This window comes from Lichenostomus cassidix, chromosome 19, assembly GCF_008360975.1.
Source record: "Lichenostomus cassidix isolate B80296 chromosome 19, HeHo_3.0, whole genome shotgun sequence".
Classification (NCBI taxonomy): domain Eukaryota; kingdom Metazoa; phylum Chordata; class Aves; order Passeriformes; family Meliphagidae; genus Lichenostomus; species Lichenostomus cassidix.
Genome location: NC_139499.1, coordinates 233653 through 252161, shown reverse-complemented (window position 1 = coordinate 252161; position 18509 = coordinate 233653). Strand labels below are relative to the sequence as shown.

At 37.9% G+C, this 18509-nt stretch overlaps 1 protein-coding gene across 1 annotated transcript in view; it reads right to left on the bottom strand.

Moving 5' to 3' along the window:
- The window catches only part of GTF2I (general transcription factor IIi), a 124193-nt gene that overhangs the window by 7805 nt on the left and 97879 nt on the right, over nucleotides 1–18509 (bottom strand). The window contains exons 25-40 of the mRNA XM_085078707.1: nucleotides 17078–17261; nucleotides 15836–15888; nucleotides 13254–13337; nucleotides 12372–12555; nucleotides 12000–12058; nucleotides 8820–8891; nucleotides 8140–8323; nucleotides 7570–7628; nucleotides 6851–6934; nucleotides 6269–6364; nucleotides 4640–4705; nucleotides 3616–3799; nucleotides 2672–2724; nucleotides 2011–2121; nucleotides 1040–1123; nucleotides 37–220 (exon numbers count right to left, since the gene is read on the bottom strand). Coding sequence (XP_084934833.1) covers nucleotides 37–220; nucleotides 1040–1123; nucleotides 2011–2121; nucleotides 2672–2724; nucleotides 3616–3799; nucleotides 4640–4705; nucleotides 6269–6364; nucleotides 6851–6934; nucleotides 7570–7628; nucleotides 8140–8323; nucleotides 8820–8891; nucleotides 12000–12058; nucleotides 12372–12555; nucleotides 13254–13337; nucleotides 15836–15888; nucleotides 17078–17261 — 1741 coding nt within the window. The remainder of the gene's footprint in view (nucleotides 1–36; nucleotides 221–1039; nucleotides 1124–2010; nucleotides 2122–2671; nucleotides 2725–3615; nucleotides 3800–4639; nucleotides 4706–6268; nucleotides 6365–6850; nucleotides 6935–7569; nucleotides 7629–8139; nucleotides 8324–8819; nucleotides 8892–11999; nucleotides 12059–12371; nucleotides 12556–13253; nucleotides 13338–15835; nucleotides 15889–17077; nucleotides 17262–18509) is intronic.

Sequence of the window (18509 nt, the reverse complement as noted above, 5' to 3'; positions counted from 1 at the left end):
GCTGTGCTCACAATTTAATTAATGGCAACTACGTACCTTAAGACAGTAAACTTGATAAACTTTGCTGATTCCAAAATCTTCCTCATTGAGCTGATTTCCAGATAACTGGGTGCTTTAAATGCCACACCTGGAGGCATTCCATCCACCAACACACAGCCAGGGTTGTTAGTGATTTTTCTGTATGGAACTTTCACAGGAAAATTCATACCCGTGGCTTCACCTAAGTGAGAGAGGTCATGTTTATTTCCAAGCCTACAATATCTATGATTACACTGAAGAAAAGGTCCTCAGATGATTAAGAATCAAAATGCAAACCCATGCTTTCTATCAGATCCAAACTATTAAAATTCCCTTGACAATGAAACGTTTACAGAAATGAGGTTCTGGATTCCACTCATGAACATTACTATGAGAGCATTAGTAACAACTCCAACTCTGACAGTTCAGCATATGAAGAGCACAGATTCTGCTCTTAGAAAAGTGTATAGAACAGGATATAACAGGAAATAGCTACGTGGAGGAAAACAAAGCGTTTCCTGCAATGCTATGAAAAGCAATTCAATGCAGCACAAGTGAAGGAATTTCAGATAAGGAAACCCAGGTCATTACTACTGTGCAGTGCAAAGTGAAAAAAACAAACAAAACTATACACAGCAAAAAGGTTAAATTGCATTTTTAAAATTACTCTAGTCCCAAGTATTAAGAGGTCAGGATTATGAAACCCTGAGAAGAACCATGGACTGTCAGCAAAATAAATACTTCATCCATGTTGACACACACAACAGGAAAAAGGAGGGGGAAGCATAAAGTAATCTAGACTCTTAGGACTTTATAGTTTAAAACACCAAACTGCCTACATCGCTTACAAAAGACTCTTTTTGAAGTCAAAGCACAACATTCATAGACAATTCTCAAATTTGTTCATTTTAATGACCATCTATATTATTCACTGTGAATGAATATTTATTCAGTAACTTCAGTATGAACAACATTAATTGCACCCACACCTATGTAAAAATGGGGAGTAAGAAGCAATTACCAAATTTCTGGCTAAAAAGATCATTCACTTGCTCTCTCAAGTGTCTTGCTTTTTCTACTTTTGGCAGTCGCTCAGTTTCATCATCTGGAAGAAATCATTAGAATAGCATAAGAATTAAGTAAAATTTTCCCCCTGAAGCTTGTTTATCCCTGCACGTTTACTCAAAACAGGTATACCCAAGAGCTTCTAAACAGGCACTGTCTTTGCTCCTTGTTTTAGCAGTAACAAAGAGGTGTAGAAATAACAAAAACAGACAGTTGCTAAGACATTACAGAATCACAGAATGGTTTCGTTTGGAAGAGACCTTAAAGATCATCCAGTTCCAAACCCCTGTCATAGGCAGGGACACCTTCCACTACACCAGGTTGCTCCAAGCCCAATTGAACCTGGCCTCAAACACTTCCAGGGATGAATCTAGGTTTACTGTCTAGAGATGATTTTGTAAAAGTAATTTAAACCAATGAATTGTATTTTACTTTCTTACGGAACATAGAATGGTATGTAAAGGTAGAAGCAAAGTGATCATTCAACAGATGGCCATAGCATGCAACATTCCTCATCGTTTCCAGTGAATTCCAGTGGATGCAATATATGTCTGAGAAACCAGTAATCAGTGTTAAGACAAAGCAGCTCAGCCTGCATAGTCATTCAATTCAGTGCAAATACTGACATCTGGAAGTTTCCAAGAACTGCGAATCAATAATTCATTGATTGCATCAGGAAAATTTGGATACTTCTTAACAGGTGGTTGGACTAAGAATATTCTAGAGATGTCACTGATGAGATATTAATGAGTGTTAGATAATATTCAACATCTCAGCAAAACTAAAATGGTAACTTTATGTTCTTTCTTGACTGTATTTGTATTTCAGTGAACCAGCTTGACTGTAGGAAAAAAACTTCATCAAACTGAAATATTATGAAGAATATAAGCGTAAGTAGTATGATGTGAAACCAGCCAGTATACACACCTGGTACGGTTACTTGAATGATATTTATGTCTTCAGCACCTGCAGTTGTGTTCACTACTGTGCTTTTTGTGGTCTTTGCTGTATTGGCTTGACTGGATGAATTATTTTTTCCTAAGAGGATTAATTTAGAATACATTTATAGAGAGCTCAAAACCTTCTGTTTCATCTATAAAGAAAATGTTGCAAAATTATAAATATTGGCAAAGTTTTCAAAGAGGACCCAGTTCTAGTTTCAAAATGGGAGCATTTATTCCATGACCCACCTACCTGACACAATTTTCTACTGCCTATCTGCACTCCTGACTCTGGTATATGTGTCATTTAGATCATCTACATACTAGGAGCAAATAATTTATCTCTAGACATGAATAACTCCTGTGAATCCTACATTACTGGCTACATTTTGATAAAGAATACATTAGAGACACAATTGTTTGTAAATAACTCTAAAATATTAATATTCTCCTGTTAGAGCTATATTTTAACTGTAACTGGTAAGTGCTTTTCCCATCTTAAAAACAATCAAGAAAGCAAACAAACCAAGCAACTGTGAAGTAGAATAACTCTTTCAGAAATTTATTACCAGCATACTGCTCTCATAATTAGTATTTAACCCTGAGATAAACTGTCATCTAGAAAGTTAAACAGTTGCAAAACTCACTTTGGGGGCTTCTAGCAGAATTTTCTTTGACAGCTGTCTCAAGCATCTCAGGCCTGCAAACAGATTGAACATTTCACAAACATTAATAAAATTATAACATTGACATTAAAGAAAATCCAGTTTTCTAAAAGCAGTAAGTAAGTGATATCATCTCAGCCAAACAGACAGTCAAGAACGCAATGACTGAGAGGCTTCACAGAATCCCAGAATCCCAGATTGGTTTGGGTTGGAAGGAACATAAAGCCCATGCAGTTCCATGTCCCTGCCATGGCCAGGGACACTTTCCTCTAGACCAAGTTGCTCCAAACCCCATCCAACCTGGTCTTGAACACTTCCAGGATGGGGTAGCAACAACTTCTCTGAGCAATCTGGGTCAGGGCCTAGCCACCCTCACAGTGAAAATTGCTTCCAAACTTCTAAATTAACCCTCCCTTCTGTCACTTCAGAGCCATTCTCCCATGTCCTGTCACTTCATGTCCTTGTAACTTCTGTTCCCACTGTTTCTGCACTGGCATAGAACTAAACCTGTTCTAGGCAAGAGAAAGAAAATTCTTACAGCCCTCATTATAAGAATCTCCACTCCTCAGCTCTCAGAACACAACCAGCAAGCTTTATGAGTAGCCCGTAAGTGATCCTTGCAGTAGGAACTAAACCAGTGATGTGATAATTGTGACAGGTTAAGAAATACAAACTTGCTCTTCCTCTCGGAACAGGTTCTAAGAGTCTTTCAGAACAAAGAGATCACTGTATCTCGCTCCACCTGCACAAGAGCTTTCTGACCATTTCCTCAAATACCAAAAATATTCCAGTGTGTATTTTACACAGCAATTTCAGTAGAGTAATTGTTGCCAAGTTGTGTTGCAACTTGGCAACACAATTTCAATTTTTTGGTTTACATTTCAATTCTCCTAGAACAGATAATCAAAGACATATGGAAGTCCCACTTTTTAATAATGAATCTTATTTTGGATTTATTTCTCAGGATCTTCTCTAGTCTTGGAATCCCAAAAGTCGAAGGTTGGCGGAACGGCACCCCCTCAGGTAGTCCTTCCACATAGAAAACATCCGGGAAGGATTCAAACAGTGTATATGGCACCTTCACTGGCTCACTGAGTCCCAGTGCTTCCCCTGAAATGCAACAGAGCAAATAAGGTACCAGTTAGGTAACTGATGTGTATAGAAATAGAATACCTCTCGCATAAATGGAAGAGAGTAGTTGGCACATACATACTTTATTTGATTAGGTAGAACCAGCAGGCTTTGCCTTTTTTCGGTGACAGCTATGAGTATGCAGGTAGGAAGTTAACAGTTTCAAACATAACTCATTCTGTTGCAGTAAATCTCACCACAATTTGCTGAAAATTAGTAACTTGCAGCCAGCTCATGCCACTGGCTTGGTCTGCATACAAGACTATCCTGTCTGTACACCACTTTGTTGAAGGCAATGCATTCTGCCTCTGTCTCTTCTAGAGAACAGCACCAATAGCAGGTGAGATTAGTACTCTTGTTCAAAAACCCTCATTTGGAAGAGTAATGAGAAGCCTTCATTTCCAAAACTCATTAGTCTCCAAACAGCCTGCACGAGAAGTACTGGAATATGATGGAGCGCATTTCTCCAGATACCACTCATAACCCACAACCCATTTTCAGTCATGCAGTCATACAAAGTCCCATTTGTAAGCAGAGTGATCAAAGCTTAAAATGATGTGCCAGGACGTGGAATCACTCTGCGTGTGGGTCATTAAAAAAGTTTAATCCAACTACAACTCCTCCATTTTCAAATCCAAATAAAATAACTAGTGGAAATGTGACACTGGATTGCAAGCACATGAGAATGAACTCAGATCGGAAACTGTAGAGCAAACAAGGATTGCAGGACTTCTGGAATAAACATGTGAACACCTCTCATACATCTAGTTGCATGTTCATAAGAAAGGCATCTCAGTAAAAAAGAGTCAATAAACTTACCACATTTTTCATTAAAAAGATTTTCAACTTTCTGTTTTAAGTCAGTAATTTTGGCATTCCACGCCTCTGCCAGGAGGAAATTGGAAGAATCAGATCAACACTCACACAATGAATCACTCTTTGAGAAATATTTTAATAAATGTTTAATAAATTATTGTGCTTGATAACCTATTGGCTATAGCAGTAAAATGTGCAAAATGGCTTTCATTCTGCAAAACAGCAATCCTGATTTTCCTGAAGCTTTGAAAGATACTGCCACTAGATAAAGTAAGGGTGACAAAAACCTAAATTAATCGAAGAGTGATCCAAATTTACAGTATCAGCATAAAATTTACTTATCTGAACCATCACCCAGAACAGTGATAGAAAGTACCTCATATGTTCAGTGACACAGCCCTGAAACACATGCCTCTCTCCTGAGAACTTTCATCTCTAGCACAGTTTCTACTTCAGTGGTGAGATTAAATGTCCATCTAGATAGACATTCTGTTTCTGACAGCCATCAGAGCAATTATTACACTGGTTTATTTGTGGTGGCAATAAGTAGGCCATGTCTGGTCTACTAAAACCTCAGCCAAAAGTTTATAAAAGTTGCAGATATAAAAAAAAAAAAAAGAAAAAGCCTAGGTCTAAACAACAGGCCAGTCCAAGAAAGTTGTATGCAACTCTGAATATGAATACCACCCATGCCAAATCAGTATCTCATTCATCCTCAATTGGCTTAGTAGGAGTAAATAACTCCTCTCTTACACGCTTTATGAGCATACAGCTAAAAAGAAAGCATAGGGGACAAAAAAGATAGAGTAAATAAAAACGAATTCCTACACAAACATAAGCAAATCAACTCAGAATGTAAGGATGCTGAAAAACAGGTTTACTGAGATATAGAACTGCTAACAGTTACTTTGAATGCAGTCATTCATCTCACTTGACAATGAAGAATTTTTCTGGATTGCAAATTGACCCGGCTTTCAATGCAGAGATTTCTGTTCCAGAGCACTGCACAGACAGGCCTGGGTGTCCACGACCAAAAAGCTCTGGCCTAAATTCATAAATATAACTACATGACTTTCGCTCCTGTCCAGCTTTTCCTTTATTAATTTTCCAGAACTGTAGAGGTCAATCATGGCAATCATGCACAATCAGCTCTAATAGATCATGGCTTACTAAGGTTAGTTCAAATCCTTCCTGGTCCCTACACCCCACCTAGATATCTCTGCACAGTGATGTCAATATTTCAAATTTGTGGAGCGCTTATGAACTTTATGCACACTATCATATCTCAGCTGGGTTTATGTGCTTGGTGGTACTTTGCACCAGAAAAATCCCTCAAGGGTCTGCAGCATCGTGCAGTAACAGACCAGCAAAAATCTAAAACTGACTCTGCACCCAAATCAGTAAGATCTACTGGATCTGTGCTGCATTTGCACAGCTTACTCCATATATCATCCAGGATTTCTCTAATGCAAATTACTCCACATAATGAAAAACTGAATGTACACAAAAGCAAGAACTTCAGTCATTTATACTAACTATACAGAACATGAGTTCAAAATATCTGATATGTAATCAGGATGTTCCATACCAAAACTTAAGGAATTCATGCGTGCTCATTCCCCCAACACTTACCAAAAGAAAACTCTCTCCCTTGTGGCTTCAAATTTGTATTGGAGCCATTAGTTTGAGAATTAGTTTGAGCATCTGATGTTTGTGCTTTAATAGGACCTATGAAGAGACATTACATATATAATGCAGAGAGCAGACTCAACACATCATACAAAAAGAAAAAGAGCAATGCATCAAATTTGATTACCAGAGAAATCTTCAATTCTGAATCAAGAGCAGAATAAAAAAAAAAAAAAAGCCCTTAAGAAATTCTTCTAGAGTTGTATTTAAGTATTTAATACTACTGGTCACGTCTGTCATTTCTCTGCTCAGCACTACATCAGTTCCCACATCTTTGCTTGAATTAATGTGTCTAAGCAAGCCATAAAACTCCAACATTTTACCTAAGCATCATCTACATAGTATCCAGTTTATTTCAGAAATGAAAAATAAAACTGTTTCTATATTGAAGTGTATCTGGAATCTTGAAGTGGAGTTTGCTACGTGAAGTGTATGCTACTTATGGGCTATGAAAGCTTAGAAGAACAGAAAACATCGAAGAATAAAAGAACATCAGAAGAATATTTAAGGATATTTCTTCCATACTGTCATCAATAGTAACTTCAATCTCTGGGACACTTGAATTGTCTGCAGAACTTCGTGACTCTTTGGAAATCCTTGGACTAATTACTGGAAGCCAAAAGAACACAAGGTGTAAAGCACAAATCCTGCACAGCTAATAAAAAACTAGCTGCATTCTGAGAATTCCAACAGACAACTAAATACAGTCTGCACAGTAAAACCTGAACAATACAGTGATGCTCACAACCTTAAAAAGCAGGTTTAGCGTTCTTGAAAAGGCACACCTAGATTTTCTACTAATTCAGAAAACTTCATTTTTTTCTAAGTGTGAAGAACACTTTTGGTACTTAATATTATCTAAATAACAAAAAAATTATATCTGAATTTTCTACAGACAAAAGATTATTTTATTCTTTTCTTATAAAACATCATTATTATTTACTGCACTTCAAAGCTCTAAATTAAATATGGTTGAAGCCATTAAAAGTGAAAAGGTTGTCAAAATTGAGTAAATTGCATTTTCTGTACTAGAATAGTTAAGTAAAAAAAGCAGATACATTTATGGTTTGAATGTCTTTCTCAAATAATAGCAGATTGAGAGGCTCCTATGGTAGATCATCTTAAATAATGTCTTTTATTTAAAATAGCTGTATTTTTCAACCACAAAGATCTCTCAGTCTGCTAGGGAAGCAGAAAGGAAGTATTCACAAATTGATGGCAGCAAATAATACTTAATTGTTTACCTTTTTTCTTTATTTTATTAGCCAGTCTTAGAGGCAAATAGGAAGTGACAAGCTCAGGCCTAGAAGTTGAACAGAACAAATCCAATCAATTGCAAGACAAGTAATACAAAAAATGTTACAAATTTCTTGGAATTCAACTGAGCTCCGATTCACATAACATCAGCTCTCTACAATGAAATTCTGTTAGAAGCATGGATGACTCCATCTACTACAACAACAAAAAAAAAATAGAAAACACAAGGCTATATTTTCTATTCCGCAATTCTTTTGGGTTTACTTCAAGCGAAAAAAAAAAAAAAAAACAGAAAAAGGAAACTAAAAGAAGGAAAAAAGCTTTCCAGGTACAAGACCATTTCCCCCCCCCTTGATCCTTGATGCATGAAACACACAACTTATACATCTATAGAAATTTAATGAGGAATGTATGTCTTTACATGAGATAAAACGTGCAAAATATTCTCTGTGTTTCATAGAAGCAGAATTTAGGTAGCATTTAAAGCCTAGAGTTGCTGGGAATGAAGTAAAATAACTTTAAAATCAGAAGTAAAAATAACTGAATCACAAACATACTTCTTTATAACAAATTTGATTTTGTCACTCGCACGGACAATTCTTTCAAGGCGTGGAATTCCAAACCATGTGGGACTCCGGAAGGGGACTCCTTCTGGCAAGCCTTCAACGATCAAGGACTCGGGGTTTGATTCAAATGCAAAATAGGGAACTTTCACTGTCTCTGAAAGCCCCAGAGCTTGGGCTGAAAATAAAGATTAAATGACAGATTACACACTTAAATGGGTGGAATTTTATCTCAAGTGATTTTAAGAATCTTGTCTTACAGAAACTCTACTACTCAAAGGTACCAAAACCCCTCCAAAAAAATGGAAATATTTAAATAAATTTAAACAGATTTTCTATTCTTTTCTGTGGAATAACTGCAAATGGGGACTTGGCCCATCTTGTTACAGATAATATCTAATATAGGCCTGCAGTGCCTAAAGTTTTCATTTGAGAACTTCATCCAAAAGCTTTTGTGCATCGTCTCTTGTCACACAACCAGAAAAATAACAGCCTAGGATGCTGTTATAAAAATATTATGTCAGTTATAGGAAAGAGCAAGGGAAGTCAAGATTTCCATATCTATCCTACATCTATCTATCCTTCTGATGCTTAAGTAAATACAGTAACATTTAAACAGAGGAGTTTTAAAATGCAGCAGCATTACAGAACAGTTCATTTAGCATTCAACTTACAGAACTTCATGCTAAATATATCTTCTACTTGCATTCTTAGTTTTGTGATCTTGGCATTCCATTCTTCTTTCACTGAAAACCAAAAAACCAAAAATAGATATGTCAGAGGATTACCCAGCTGTAGATATAAAGGCACATTTGAACACACTTCTTTCAACGTATTAACTTGAAAACTAACAACACAATCACATCTGAGAAGACAGAGACACACAATGTAATGATTATTAACAGCAGCTTAAATGATACATGTAATTCCCTCTACACAATGAAAAATCTGTTTAAATGTAGTTACAAATTTCAGACACTGACCCAAGTAGAACTTGCTCTTCAGAGCCTCTAGATGCAGGATGAAATTATTTTAGTAATTCTTACAAAACTGGAATTCATTATCACAGTGTATAATAACTCTAGAGTAGAACATGAAGATTAAAAGTGCTTTGCTAAACATTTTGATTAAGCATTAAGAAATCATTGTCAGTCCTATTCTCTATTGTAAATAAAGGCCGATCACAGGAGTGCTAGGCAGTATAGATAGTTTGTAGCTTAGAGAAGAAAGCAAAGGATGTCCAATAAAAAGCACCTTTTTTTCCCTAATAAATGGCATTGTAGGGGTTTTGCATGGCCTGGCTTTTGGTAGCAGGGCAGCTACAGGGGTGGGTTGTGTGAGAAGCTGCTAGAAGCTTCCACCATGTCCAGCAGAGCCAATCCCTGGTGGCCCCAAAGATGGACATGCCACTGGCCAAAGCTGGGCCAGTTAGAGATGGTGGTAATGCTTCTGTGATAACAGTTTTAAGAAAGATAAACAAAAAAAGTGGTGGCACAGTTGTAATTGTGGCCAGAGAAAAGCAGGGTGAGAACATGTGAGAGGAACAACTGTACAGACACTGAGGTCAGTGAAGAAGGTGGGGGAGGAGGCGCTCCAGGTGCCAGAGCTGAGATTCCTCTGCAGGCCGTGATGATGACCATGGTGAAGCAGCTCCACAGGGGATGCAGAGATCCACTTGCAGCCCATGGAGAAGCTCCACACCAGAGCAGGTGGATGCCTCGAGGAGGCTGTGATCCTGTGGGAGACCCATGGAAAGAGGAGGCCCTGCTCCCATGCTGGAGCAGCCTGTCCTTGGAAGACTGCATCTCATGGAAAAGTGATCCATGCTGCAGCAGTATGGGGAGAACTGTTGCCTGTGGCATGTACATGAAGATGTTGCAGCAGTCTGGGGAAGGACTGCTACTCGTGAGATGGAGTCACGTTGCAGAATTTTGCAGAGAACTCTCCCATGGGAGGGATCCCACGGTGCGGTGCAGCAGGGGATTGACTCCTCTCGCTGAGCAGCCGGAGAAGCTGTGGTTGATAACCTGACCATGTCCGCCATTTCCTGCCTCCTTGCACTGCAGGGGCAGAAGGAAGAGCTGCAAGGAGGGAGGTGGGGAGGAAGGTGTTTTTAAGGGCTTATTTTACTTCTCATTATCCTGCTCTGATTTTGTTAGCAATAAATTCACCTTATATCTCTAAGTTGTGCCTCTTTTGCCCATGGTGGTATTTGACAAGGGATCTCTTCCAGTCTTTATCTCAGCCGTGAACCCTTTGTTATATTTTCTGTCCTCTGTTCAGCTGCAGAGGGGAGTGAGTGAGCAGCTTTTGTGGGATGCCTGTGGTCTGTATCAACCCATGGCATCATACTTCATTACCTTTCATCACGACTGACAAATAACAATTAACTGCTACTGAGTTACCGATTCCAAGCTGTGGAAGGCTTGCAGGGAGGAAGCTATACAGAAATGTTTTGTTTCCAAATAAGATTTTTGATTCATAAATTACTTATTTTGTTTATTTCTAGTGTCTTATACTTCCATGGCAAGATGCATTAATATTCTTTTGGTGTACTTACTGGATAGATCTCACAGGTATTTAACACCTGCATGTGTGTTTACACTTACTCACATGTTATAGTCCTAGTGGCAAAAGAATCAGACTAATTTACTTTAAAAACATTGTTATTCACAAACTGTTGATGGCACAGGATTACTATTTTCCAAAATAATAATATTTTGCTTTTAAAAGTCTAATATTCTTTAGCAACTTTAAGTTTGCATCTGCAGCAAGATTATCCTTGGCCTTTGTCTGGGGAAGTGGTTTTTACTGGGCTTTAAGCCCAGTGTGTTCATCTCTCTGATATCAGACCCTGGACCCCAGCAAGCCTGGTGGGCACTGGTAATTCCAGAATCACCTACAGTTAGTGAAAATTCAGTTAGTGAAAAATACAGTGAAATAATCAGTAAAAAAAAAGGAAGTATTATTCCATACATTCCAACAGTCTCAAGTTTAAGAATCATCATGACTACTCGCCTGTTCTTTCAGAAAGAGGATTTTATTAGTTGGGTTTTTCACTGCTGTCACTGACACCTGCTGTTACTACTTCTAAAAAAACCCAAACTCAATGCTGCCTTTTCCTCTGCTCTACCAGGAAAACAGCCTTTGCTGTTTTACTACCCTCTTACTGAATATGAGTTTTTTCCTAAAATAAAAAAAAAAAAAAATCCACAATACATTGTGATGATGTAAGATGACTACTGATTGCATGACTATTAAATCACATTCCTTCTTTTTATTTTTTTCCTGCAGCAAGCTGTGTGTGTGTAAAAGCATGGGAAGCTGTGAATCTTGGCTTGTGTTATTACTACAAGCAGATACATCCTCCTAAAAAACCCAATGAGATCTGGATTGCACATTCCTGTAGCAAGAAAGCATCAAGAGACTTCAATTCAGGGCAATTGGAAATAAACCCCAAACTGATTTTTCTCCCTGTTAAAGGGACTTCATGCTTTCAAGAAGTCCCTACAATTCCTTACCAACAGAGACCTGAAAAAGCCCAGGGTCAGCTGTAAAATGCCAATCAAATCAAATCCAGAGCTTTGATTCAGGCCAGGACAGTAGCTCCAGTCCTCTGGGGGTCTGAAGGTGACCCAGTCTAGTTATTGAAAGGCAGCTGGACTGCACCATGATTTCACAATCCGGGAAGCCATCCACATTCACAGTGACTGGTTTACTCCTTCCAGTCCTCATGAAGAACATGCCAGCAAACTCATCACACAAGGGTTACTTCTTGAAAAATGCTGCTTTGATCTAGATGCCTTTACCCATCAATCCCTTCCATTCCCACTTGGAGACAGCACCTGTCTTACCTGGGGTATTCGACCGGGGCTGAGTAACTTCAGTCGAAGTGAGACTTAGCAGCTCTGGCCTGCAATCAGGACACAAATAATCTGCTTATTCTTACATAAATTAAAAACTACTAACTATTATAACATGAATTAAAGAGTTTGAATTTTTCTGCTATGTTTTTCACACTTGTCAACATGCTACAGATATGCAAAAGATATTTTGAAATATTTGCCTGGATTGCAAATACCCACTTTACGATCCAGAATATTTAATCTGCCTATTTGGTAACTAGAGACCAAATGCTTCACAACTTTAATGAAAACAAGCTCTTCATTACACATGGGGTGTTTGTTTGGACTCTTTTTTAAAAAACCCTCCATGTTTAGACTTACCTTTTGATCACAAATTTTATTCTGTTGCCCACTTGAATTATTTGTTCAAGGCAAGGGATTCCATACCAGGAGGGACTCCTAAAGGGTGTGTTCTCTGGCAGCCCTTCAACATACAGGTCAGCAGGATGAGCTTCAAATTTCTTGTATGGAACAGCTTTGGGCTCGGTGCTCCCTAAGGCCTCAGCTGTTGGAATAAAATACATCCAGTAACTGGACAGATTGGCCAATCAACCTTAATTAAAAGACAGCTGATACCAATTCCGCAGGCTGTTGCAATTGTGATCACAAAATCTGGTACAACGCAGGACATCTAAATCCAACAGAACCCAAGTCTCAGCCCATCAAAAATGTGAAAAGTTTGCCATATTGTATGATGTTGCTGTTGGGCAGTCACAATACCAGACTGGAAATTACTGGACTGCTCAATGGGGCATAACACATTTGTTTTATCCAAAGCTGTTAATCTATTATAGAGCATCACAAAAAATTTTATTCTAGCTCTTATGAAGTTGACTATTTTTTCGTATTGGACAGAACATAAAAATTCACCCAGAAATGTTTTAATACTAATTATTATGATATTGCAGTGGATATAAATATAATTAAGTGGCTGTTTTATTCACCATTAAAGGAAAAAATCCAAATAGGAAGGAATTAAGAGCAATCACAAGAGCTCTATACGTAAGACTTAAAATTATTATTAAACTATAAATTTACCTTGTATAAGCAGTAAACTAAAACTTTCTTTTTCACCCAACTGCCATAATTTTAGATACTTGAAAAAAAAACTGAACAAAGGTCTCATTCACATGAAGGAAGGAATGAAAGCAACCTTCAAGAAATACAAAGCCATAATGAAGAAAATAATAATACTGTACTCACCAAACTTTCTACAGAAAAGTTGATCTACTATCTTTCTCAGTTTGGTGACTTTGGCATACCATTCCTCTTTCCCTGTATTTGATACTGACACAAAACAAAACCAACATTCCCTAATTATTTTGGCTACATTTTCAGTTGTTCAGTTAATAGCACGCATAATCATCCTGCATTTTCAGGTAACACATAAATGCTGTGTGTAGGAACTATGAATTCAACTTGGAACTAGAAAAAATTATCATAAAAGAATGATAGAATATTAAAACAGAACAAAACTCCACTGAAATAGTGGCATCACTCTTGCCACAAAATATACACAGTGTATTGGCCTGAAGAACTGCAATGCTTTCATCATCTATCTCCAAACTGCAGATTCCACTTGGTGATGAGAATGGTTTTTCAACAGTTTCATTTCCTGAAGAATTAGCTTGATATTCAGTGCAGAATTGGATATGCATATGGGATGAAAACTTGCTTTCAAGGGTTCAAAGCACATATAATACAAATCACTTTTTGCTCCTGAATATGTCTTTGTGACCTACAAGTGAAGCTTCCTAGTCTCAAAGAAAACACTGGGCAGCTGCCACACCATGGGCTTAGTCAGAATGCTGAAGCAATGACTTGTGTTCCATAACTGCACTGCACCAGACTGGACTATGGGCATAAGCAGCAGCTCACGCTTCTCCAGCCATTTCTGAGATCTGACTGGTATGTCTTGCAGTCAGTATGAGTCTTCTCAGAGTTTCAGGACCAAGGCCATTCCACAAAACCTTCCTGACCAGCCTGCTTCCCACAGGAATGCAAATGAAAATCATCTTTTCCTCTGCCAGTCAAAATACAGGTTCCACATCCCATTCCTTTCCTGCTGGGCACTCAAGCTAGCAGGGCCTATGGAGAGAGCAAGAATGGACATGGAGCTACAAGGAGCTGAGAGAGCATGGGCTGGTGCTCCATAGCTTTGTCTCCTGTGATGGCAGTGGACACATGGAGCAGAAGAGAAGATAATGAGCTACTGGAAAAGAGGGAATCCAAACAGGAAGAAAACTGCAGGAAAGGAGGCTGAGACAGCTACTGTCTTCTGTGTTCTCTGAGACGTTATTGACAGCTTCCACAGATGCTCCCTTAGAGAGGATGCAGAGGTCACATGTAACTATCTCTAGTCAAGTGACAGTTGGTGATGACAAGCAATATAAGCAACTGTTCAGAACCCTGTGCCATAAATATTGGTTACCACTGGCTTTCTCAGCTACAGGGGTTTTATGAGATAAGCAATGTACTTACTTTGCCTTCATAATGAGTACAACCATATTAAAAATTACTAAAACAACAGAAAAAAGGGATAATTAAAAAACCTACATAAGAGTCCAGCTAAGGGTAAGGCTCAGTTACTAGCCTATTACTACTTTTGTAGTCAAATTTTGTGCTTGAAGTAACGGTAGGTTTTTAAGACGCAATACACTAAGTTAACTTTTACTTCAGGAAAAGTTTAATTCCTGCACACATGTTAAATAGACATCCTTATGGTATAACTTCTTTGCTTAATTTAGATCCTTAATATTCACTTTCATACAGTCTTTGATATACTTTTTACAACAGAAAACTATGAGTACATAATACAACGTAATGGTGCTGCACTAGCGCAAATACTACTCTCTATATGCTAGTATTGCCTGAACTAAGGACTTCTACAGTATTACTAAAACTGCACAGTTCAACCAGAGTGAGGTTGCCAGTTAGCATTTTGGAGTTGGGAGCAATTTGTTCGTAACTGTTGTTTAAGGCATATAAGCTTTTAACACTTGGTTTAATTGGACAACTGAAAAAAATGCCCTGAAGCCCAAGAGACAGTAGAATTCAACTGAAGAGCAAAACAAGTCTGGGAAAGGAATTTACCAACTAATGTCCATGCAAAAGTACAATTCTTTCAAAACTTGATTTCTTTTCCATGCTAAACTTCTTTCTACCAACTTGAAGGAAAATGAGTTCACGGGTGCAATTGTTAGCAAAAATCTATTCCTGTAGTCTTATTTTTACATAGTCATTTTTTCTACCTTTGGATGGGTGCTCAGTGGAGACAAGACATGTAAGAGCATGCATCTGCTGAAAAGTATTCCTGACAGGAAAAGTGGTTGGAATGCACTGTCTTTGCACCACTATGTGCAAATATAGCCCCATTATCCAAGGAAAGGTTCTATAGTAATAAATGTCACTATGTTCACCACTGCATTTCAGTTAATCAAATTTTGGAAAATCCCATATATAAGCAATTGTTTCACGGTACAGACAGTTTCCCTATCCAGTACATTCTATCAGCTGTGGAAACTGCTGCCTTTTCTCTATATCTCAGCAGACTAACACCTACGTAGCTCATTGTTTTTCTGTCTGCCAAGCTGAATCAAGTTCATTGGCAGTGTCAGTAACACCAGCTTGGAAAACCAATGGAAAACTCTATAGCTAAAGATAATTTAAAATCAGAGGAATCGCTTGCAATACATTATTAGTAAAAGCAAATGGTAGCCACCACTAAGACTGACAAACAGGGATATCATAATGCACTTGTACAACTCACACATTTGAAAACCTACCTTCTGAACCTGTCTTGTTCACTGGAACATCTGTCGAATTCAGAAGTTCAGGCCTGAAAGATTTAAGACACATGTTTCAACAGTGACAGACACTTTGAGAAACTAGCTTCCAGTTACAGCCACAAGTTACCACTTACTGAAACCCAAAAACCTCCCAGGGAACATCATGATCCACAACACTAAATCCCAATTAACACCAAAGTATTGTAAGAGCTGGTTGGAACTCTACTGACAAAATATTTTTCATGCCTGATACCCTTATCTGCTGGAGCTGTAGTATTTCATGGTAACACACAGGCTCCATTAAACTTACCTCTGAGTTCTAAGATACATTTTATCAGAAACAAAGATCCAAATTAAAAATTTAACCTCTAAAAAGGTAAACTTCAAAGCAGACACTTCTGTTTCCAAAATATATCTAATTTTATCCACAGTTGAACAAACAAAAAATTAAACATTCTGATGTTTCTCACAGAGTCAAGCTATGGCTGTAGCTTTTTAGCTGCTCTGGTTACCACACATTCCAAAATCAATGAACACCGTAAATTAATTTCTGTTAACAACTAAGACATATTTGACAAAAGCAGGTGCCAGCATTGCATAAATATTAAAATCTATGTATGATGACTGATTTTAAGTCAGACAAAAGGTAGATCTACACTTCTAGCTATCTGCAAGCATTAGGATGATAGAAAGTGACCATGTTCCTCTCAGATGTAAGCAACTAGCACCCATGGTGAAGGCAGCATAAACAGGGTCAGGGGCTGTCACTGCCTCCAATTCTGAGCCTGACCATTGGAATCAGCAGATTCCTGTCCACTTCAAAAACTCTTGGTTTAGGCCCTACACCACTGAACACAGGAAAACATCTGCTGTTACTCACTGAAGCTTCCTTTAAGCTGAAATTAGGCCAGGATCCTCAGATAGGATCAAATATCCCAAATGGCTTTCAACATGTACTGAAGAGACAGAGATTTGAACAATACAAAGAGATCTGCCCCTGACAAAATGTCCATAGTATTGAAGAGATCTGTCCAGAGATCTCTCCACCACCACTGTAATGTTCCACTGGTCTGATAAGCTGAATTTATCAAAGTGAACATCAACAAAAAACAACTCCTTAGTACTGCAAATGAATATGCCAGTAGAAACCAGTTTGGAATTCCTTGAAGAAAAATGAAGCAAAGTGGAACCAGTAGAAAACAATGAGTAATGTAGAGACAAAAATGCAAAATTTCTTACTTTTTAATCACAAACCGGATTCGCTCCTTTGCTAGAAGTATCCTCTCCAGCCGGGGAATGCCGTACGTGGATGGACGCCTGAAGGGAATCCCTTCTGGCAGCCCTTCCACATATAAGTCTTCCACATGTGCCTGGAAGAGTGAGTATGGGATAGACACTGGACCTTCTTCTTTTATAGCTTGAGCTTTAAGGAAAAAGGAGAAAAAAACATTAGACTAGCTTGTGGCTCTACTCAATTACCTGCTTGATATCACTCTGATAAACATTATAATTAGCACACAGGCAACAACCCCTCAGCACATTTAAACATGCAAGCATTCATGTTGTGAGAAATTAAGTTTTGTTTAATAGCAAAATCACTCTGATTCACAGTAAACAAACTGCAGCCCTGCATACATATGCAGATCATCCTCTTTTTCCTTTATGCAAACATTTAATTACAGTGACTGCACCTGTTAGAGTGAAGATTCTCACTATTTTGGTTTTGCTTAATAGAGTGCTTTGAAAGATGATGTTATCTAGACTTAATTATAAACCAAGCATGTTTCAGTTCCCTAGCTCTGTTATTATTTGTTATTACTATAGGCTTACAAGAGTCATTAATGTCTTGGAGTAGGGGCACACATCCCTTCTTTTCAGTGAATTTCTCATGTTCCTGTGTATTTTAGAAATCCAAAGAACCACTAATGAAATAAACAGTATACTTCTAACACTGCTGAAAAAAGCATGACCCTACTAATGAAATCTTTGAAACTAATGAAAAGCAAGTAACGGACTCAGCCACAGCTGGAAATAACCTCAACGTATTTTTTTAAGTTATGAGGACCATACTGTTATCAATACACCTATCAGGCTGGCAAATACTTGAGAATGACACAAGAGGTTGCAAATAACAAAAGGGTTGATTTCTTTATACTCACAAGGTACATTAATTTTGTAGGCCATGCAACAAGAATTCTCTATTACCATGTGACTGGTCTGCAAATAGTTTGGTACATTCTGATGTTTTGATATGGAGATTAGATGTGAAAAATTATTTGATATGAGAAAAACCAAGCTATGGCCAAATTAGAGTACAGTGATGTTGTGGCAGCATTTCTGAAAGTAAAACTACTCAGGGCCCCTTTTCAAGCTATTTAACATAATATCCAAGTGGTCCATGGTTCAGACATTGTTTATGCAAAATGGTCTCATTAACTTGCAAATTCTTAAATGAATTAAAACAATTTAGGTGTTAAAGATATTTGGGTAACATAGTCTTTCAGCCACTTGAAACCAGAATATTTCTAAGGATGTTTATCACAAAAAAGGGAAGCTTTTAAAGCACTGTATCTTAGTCCTCAAACTGCAAGAAGAATGGTGTTTCAACTAGACTTGGTTTCACCTGGCAAACAAAAGGTGACCAAAACTGGAGACAGAGAACAGATCTGCA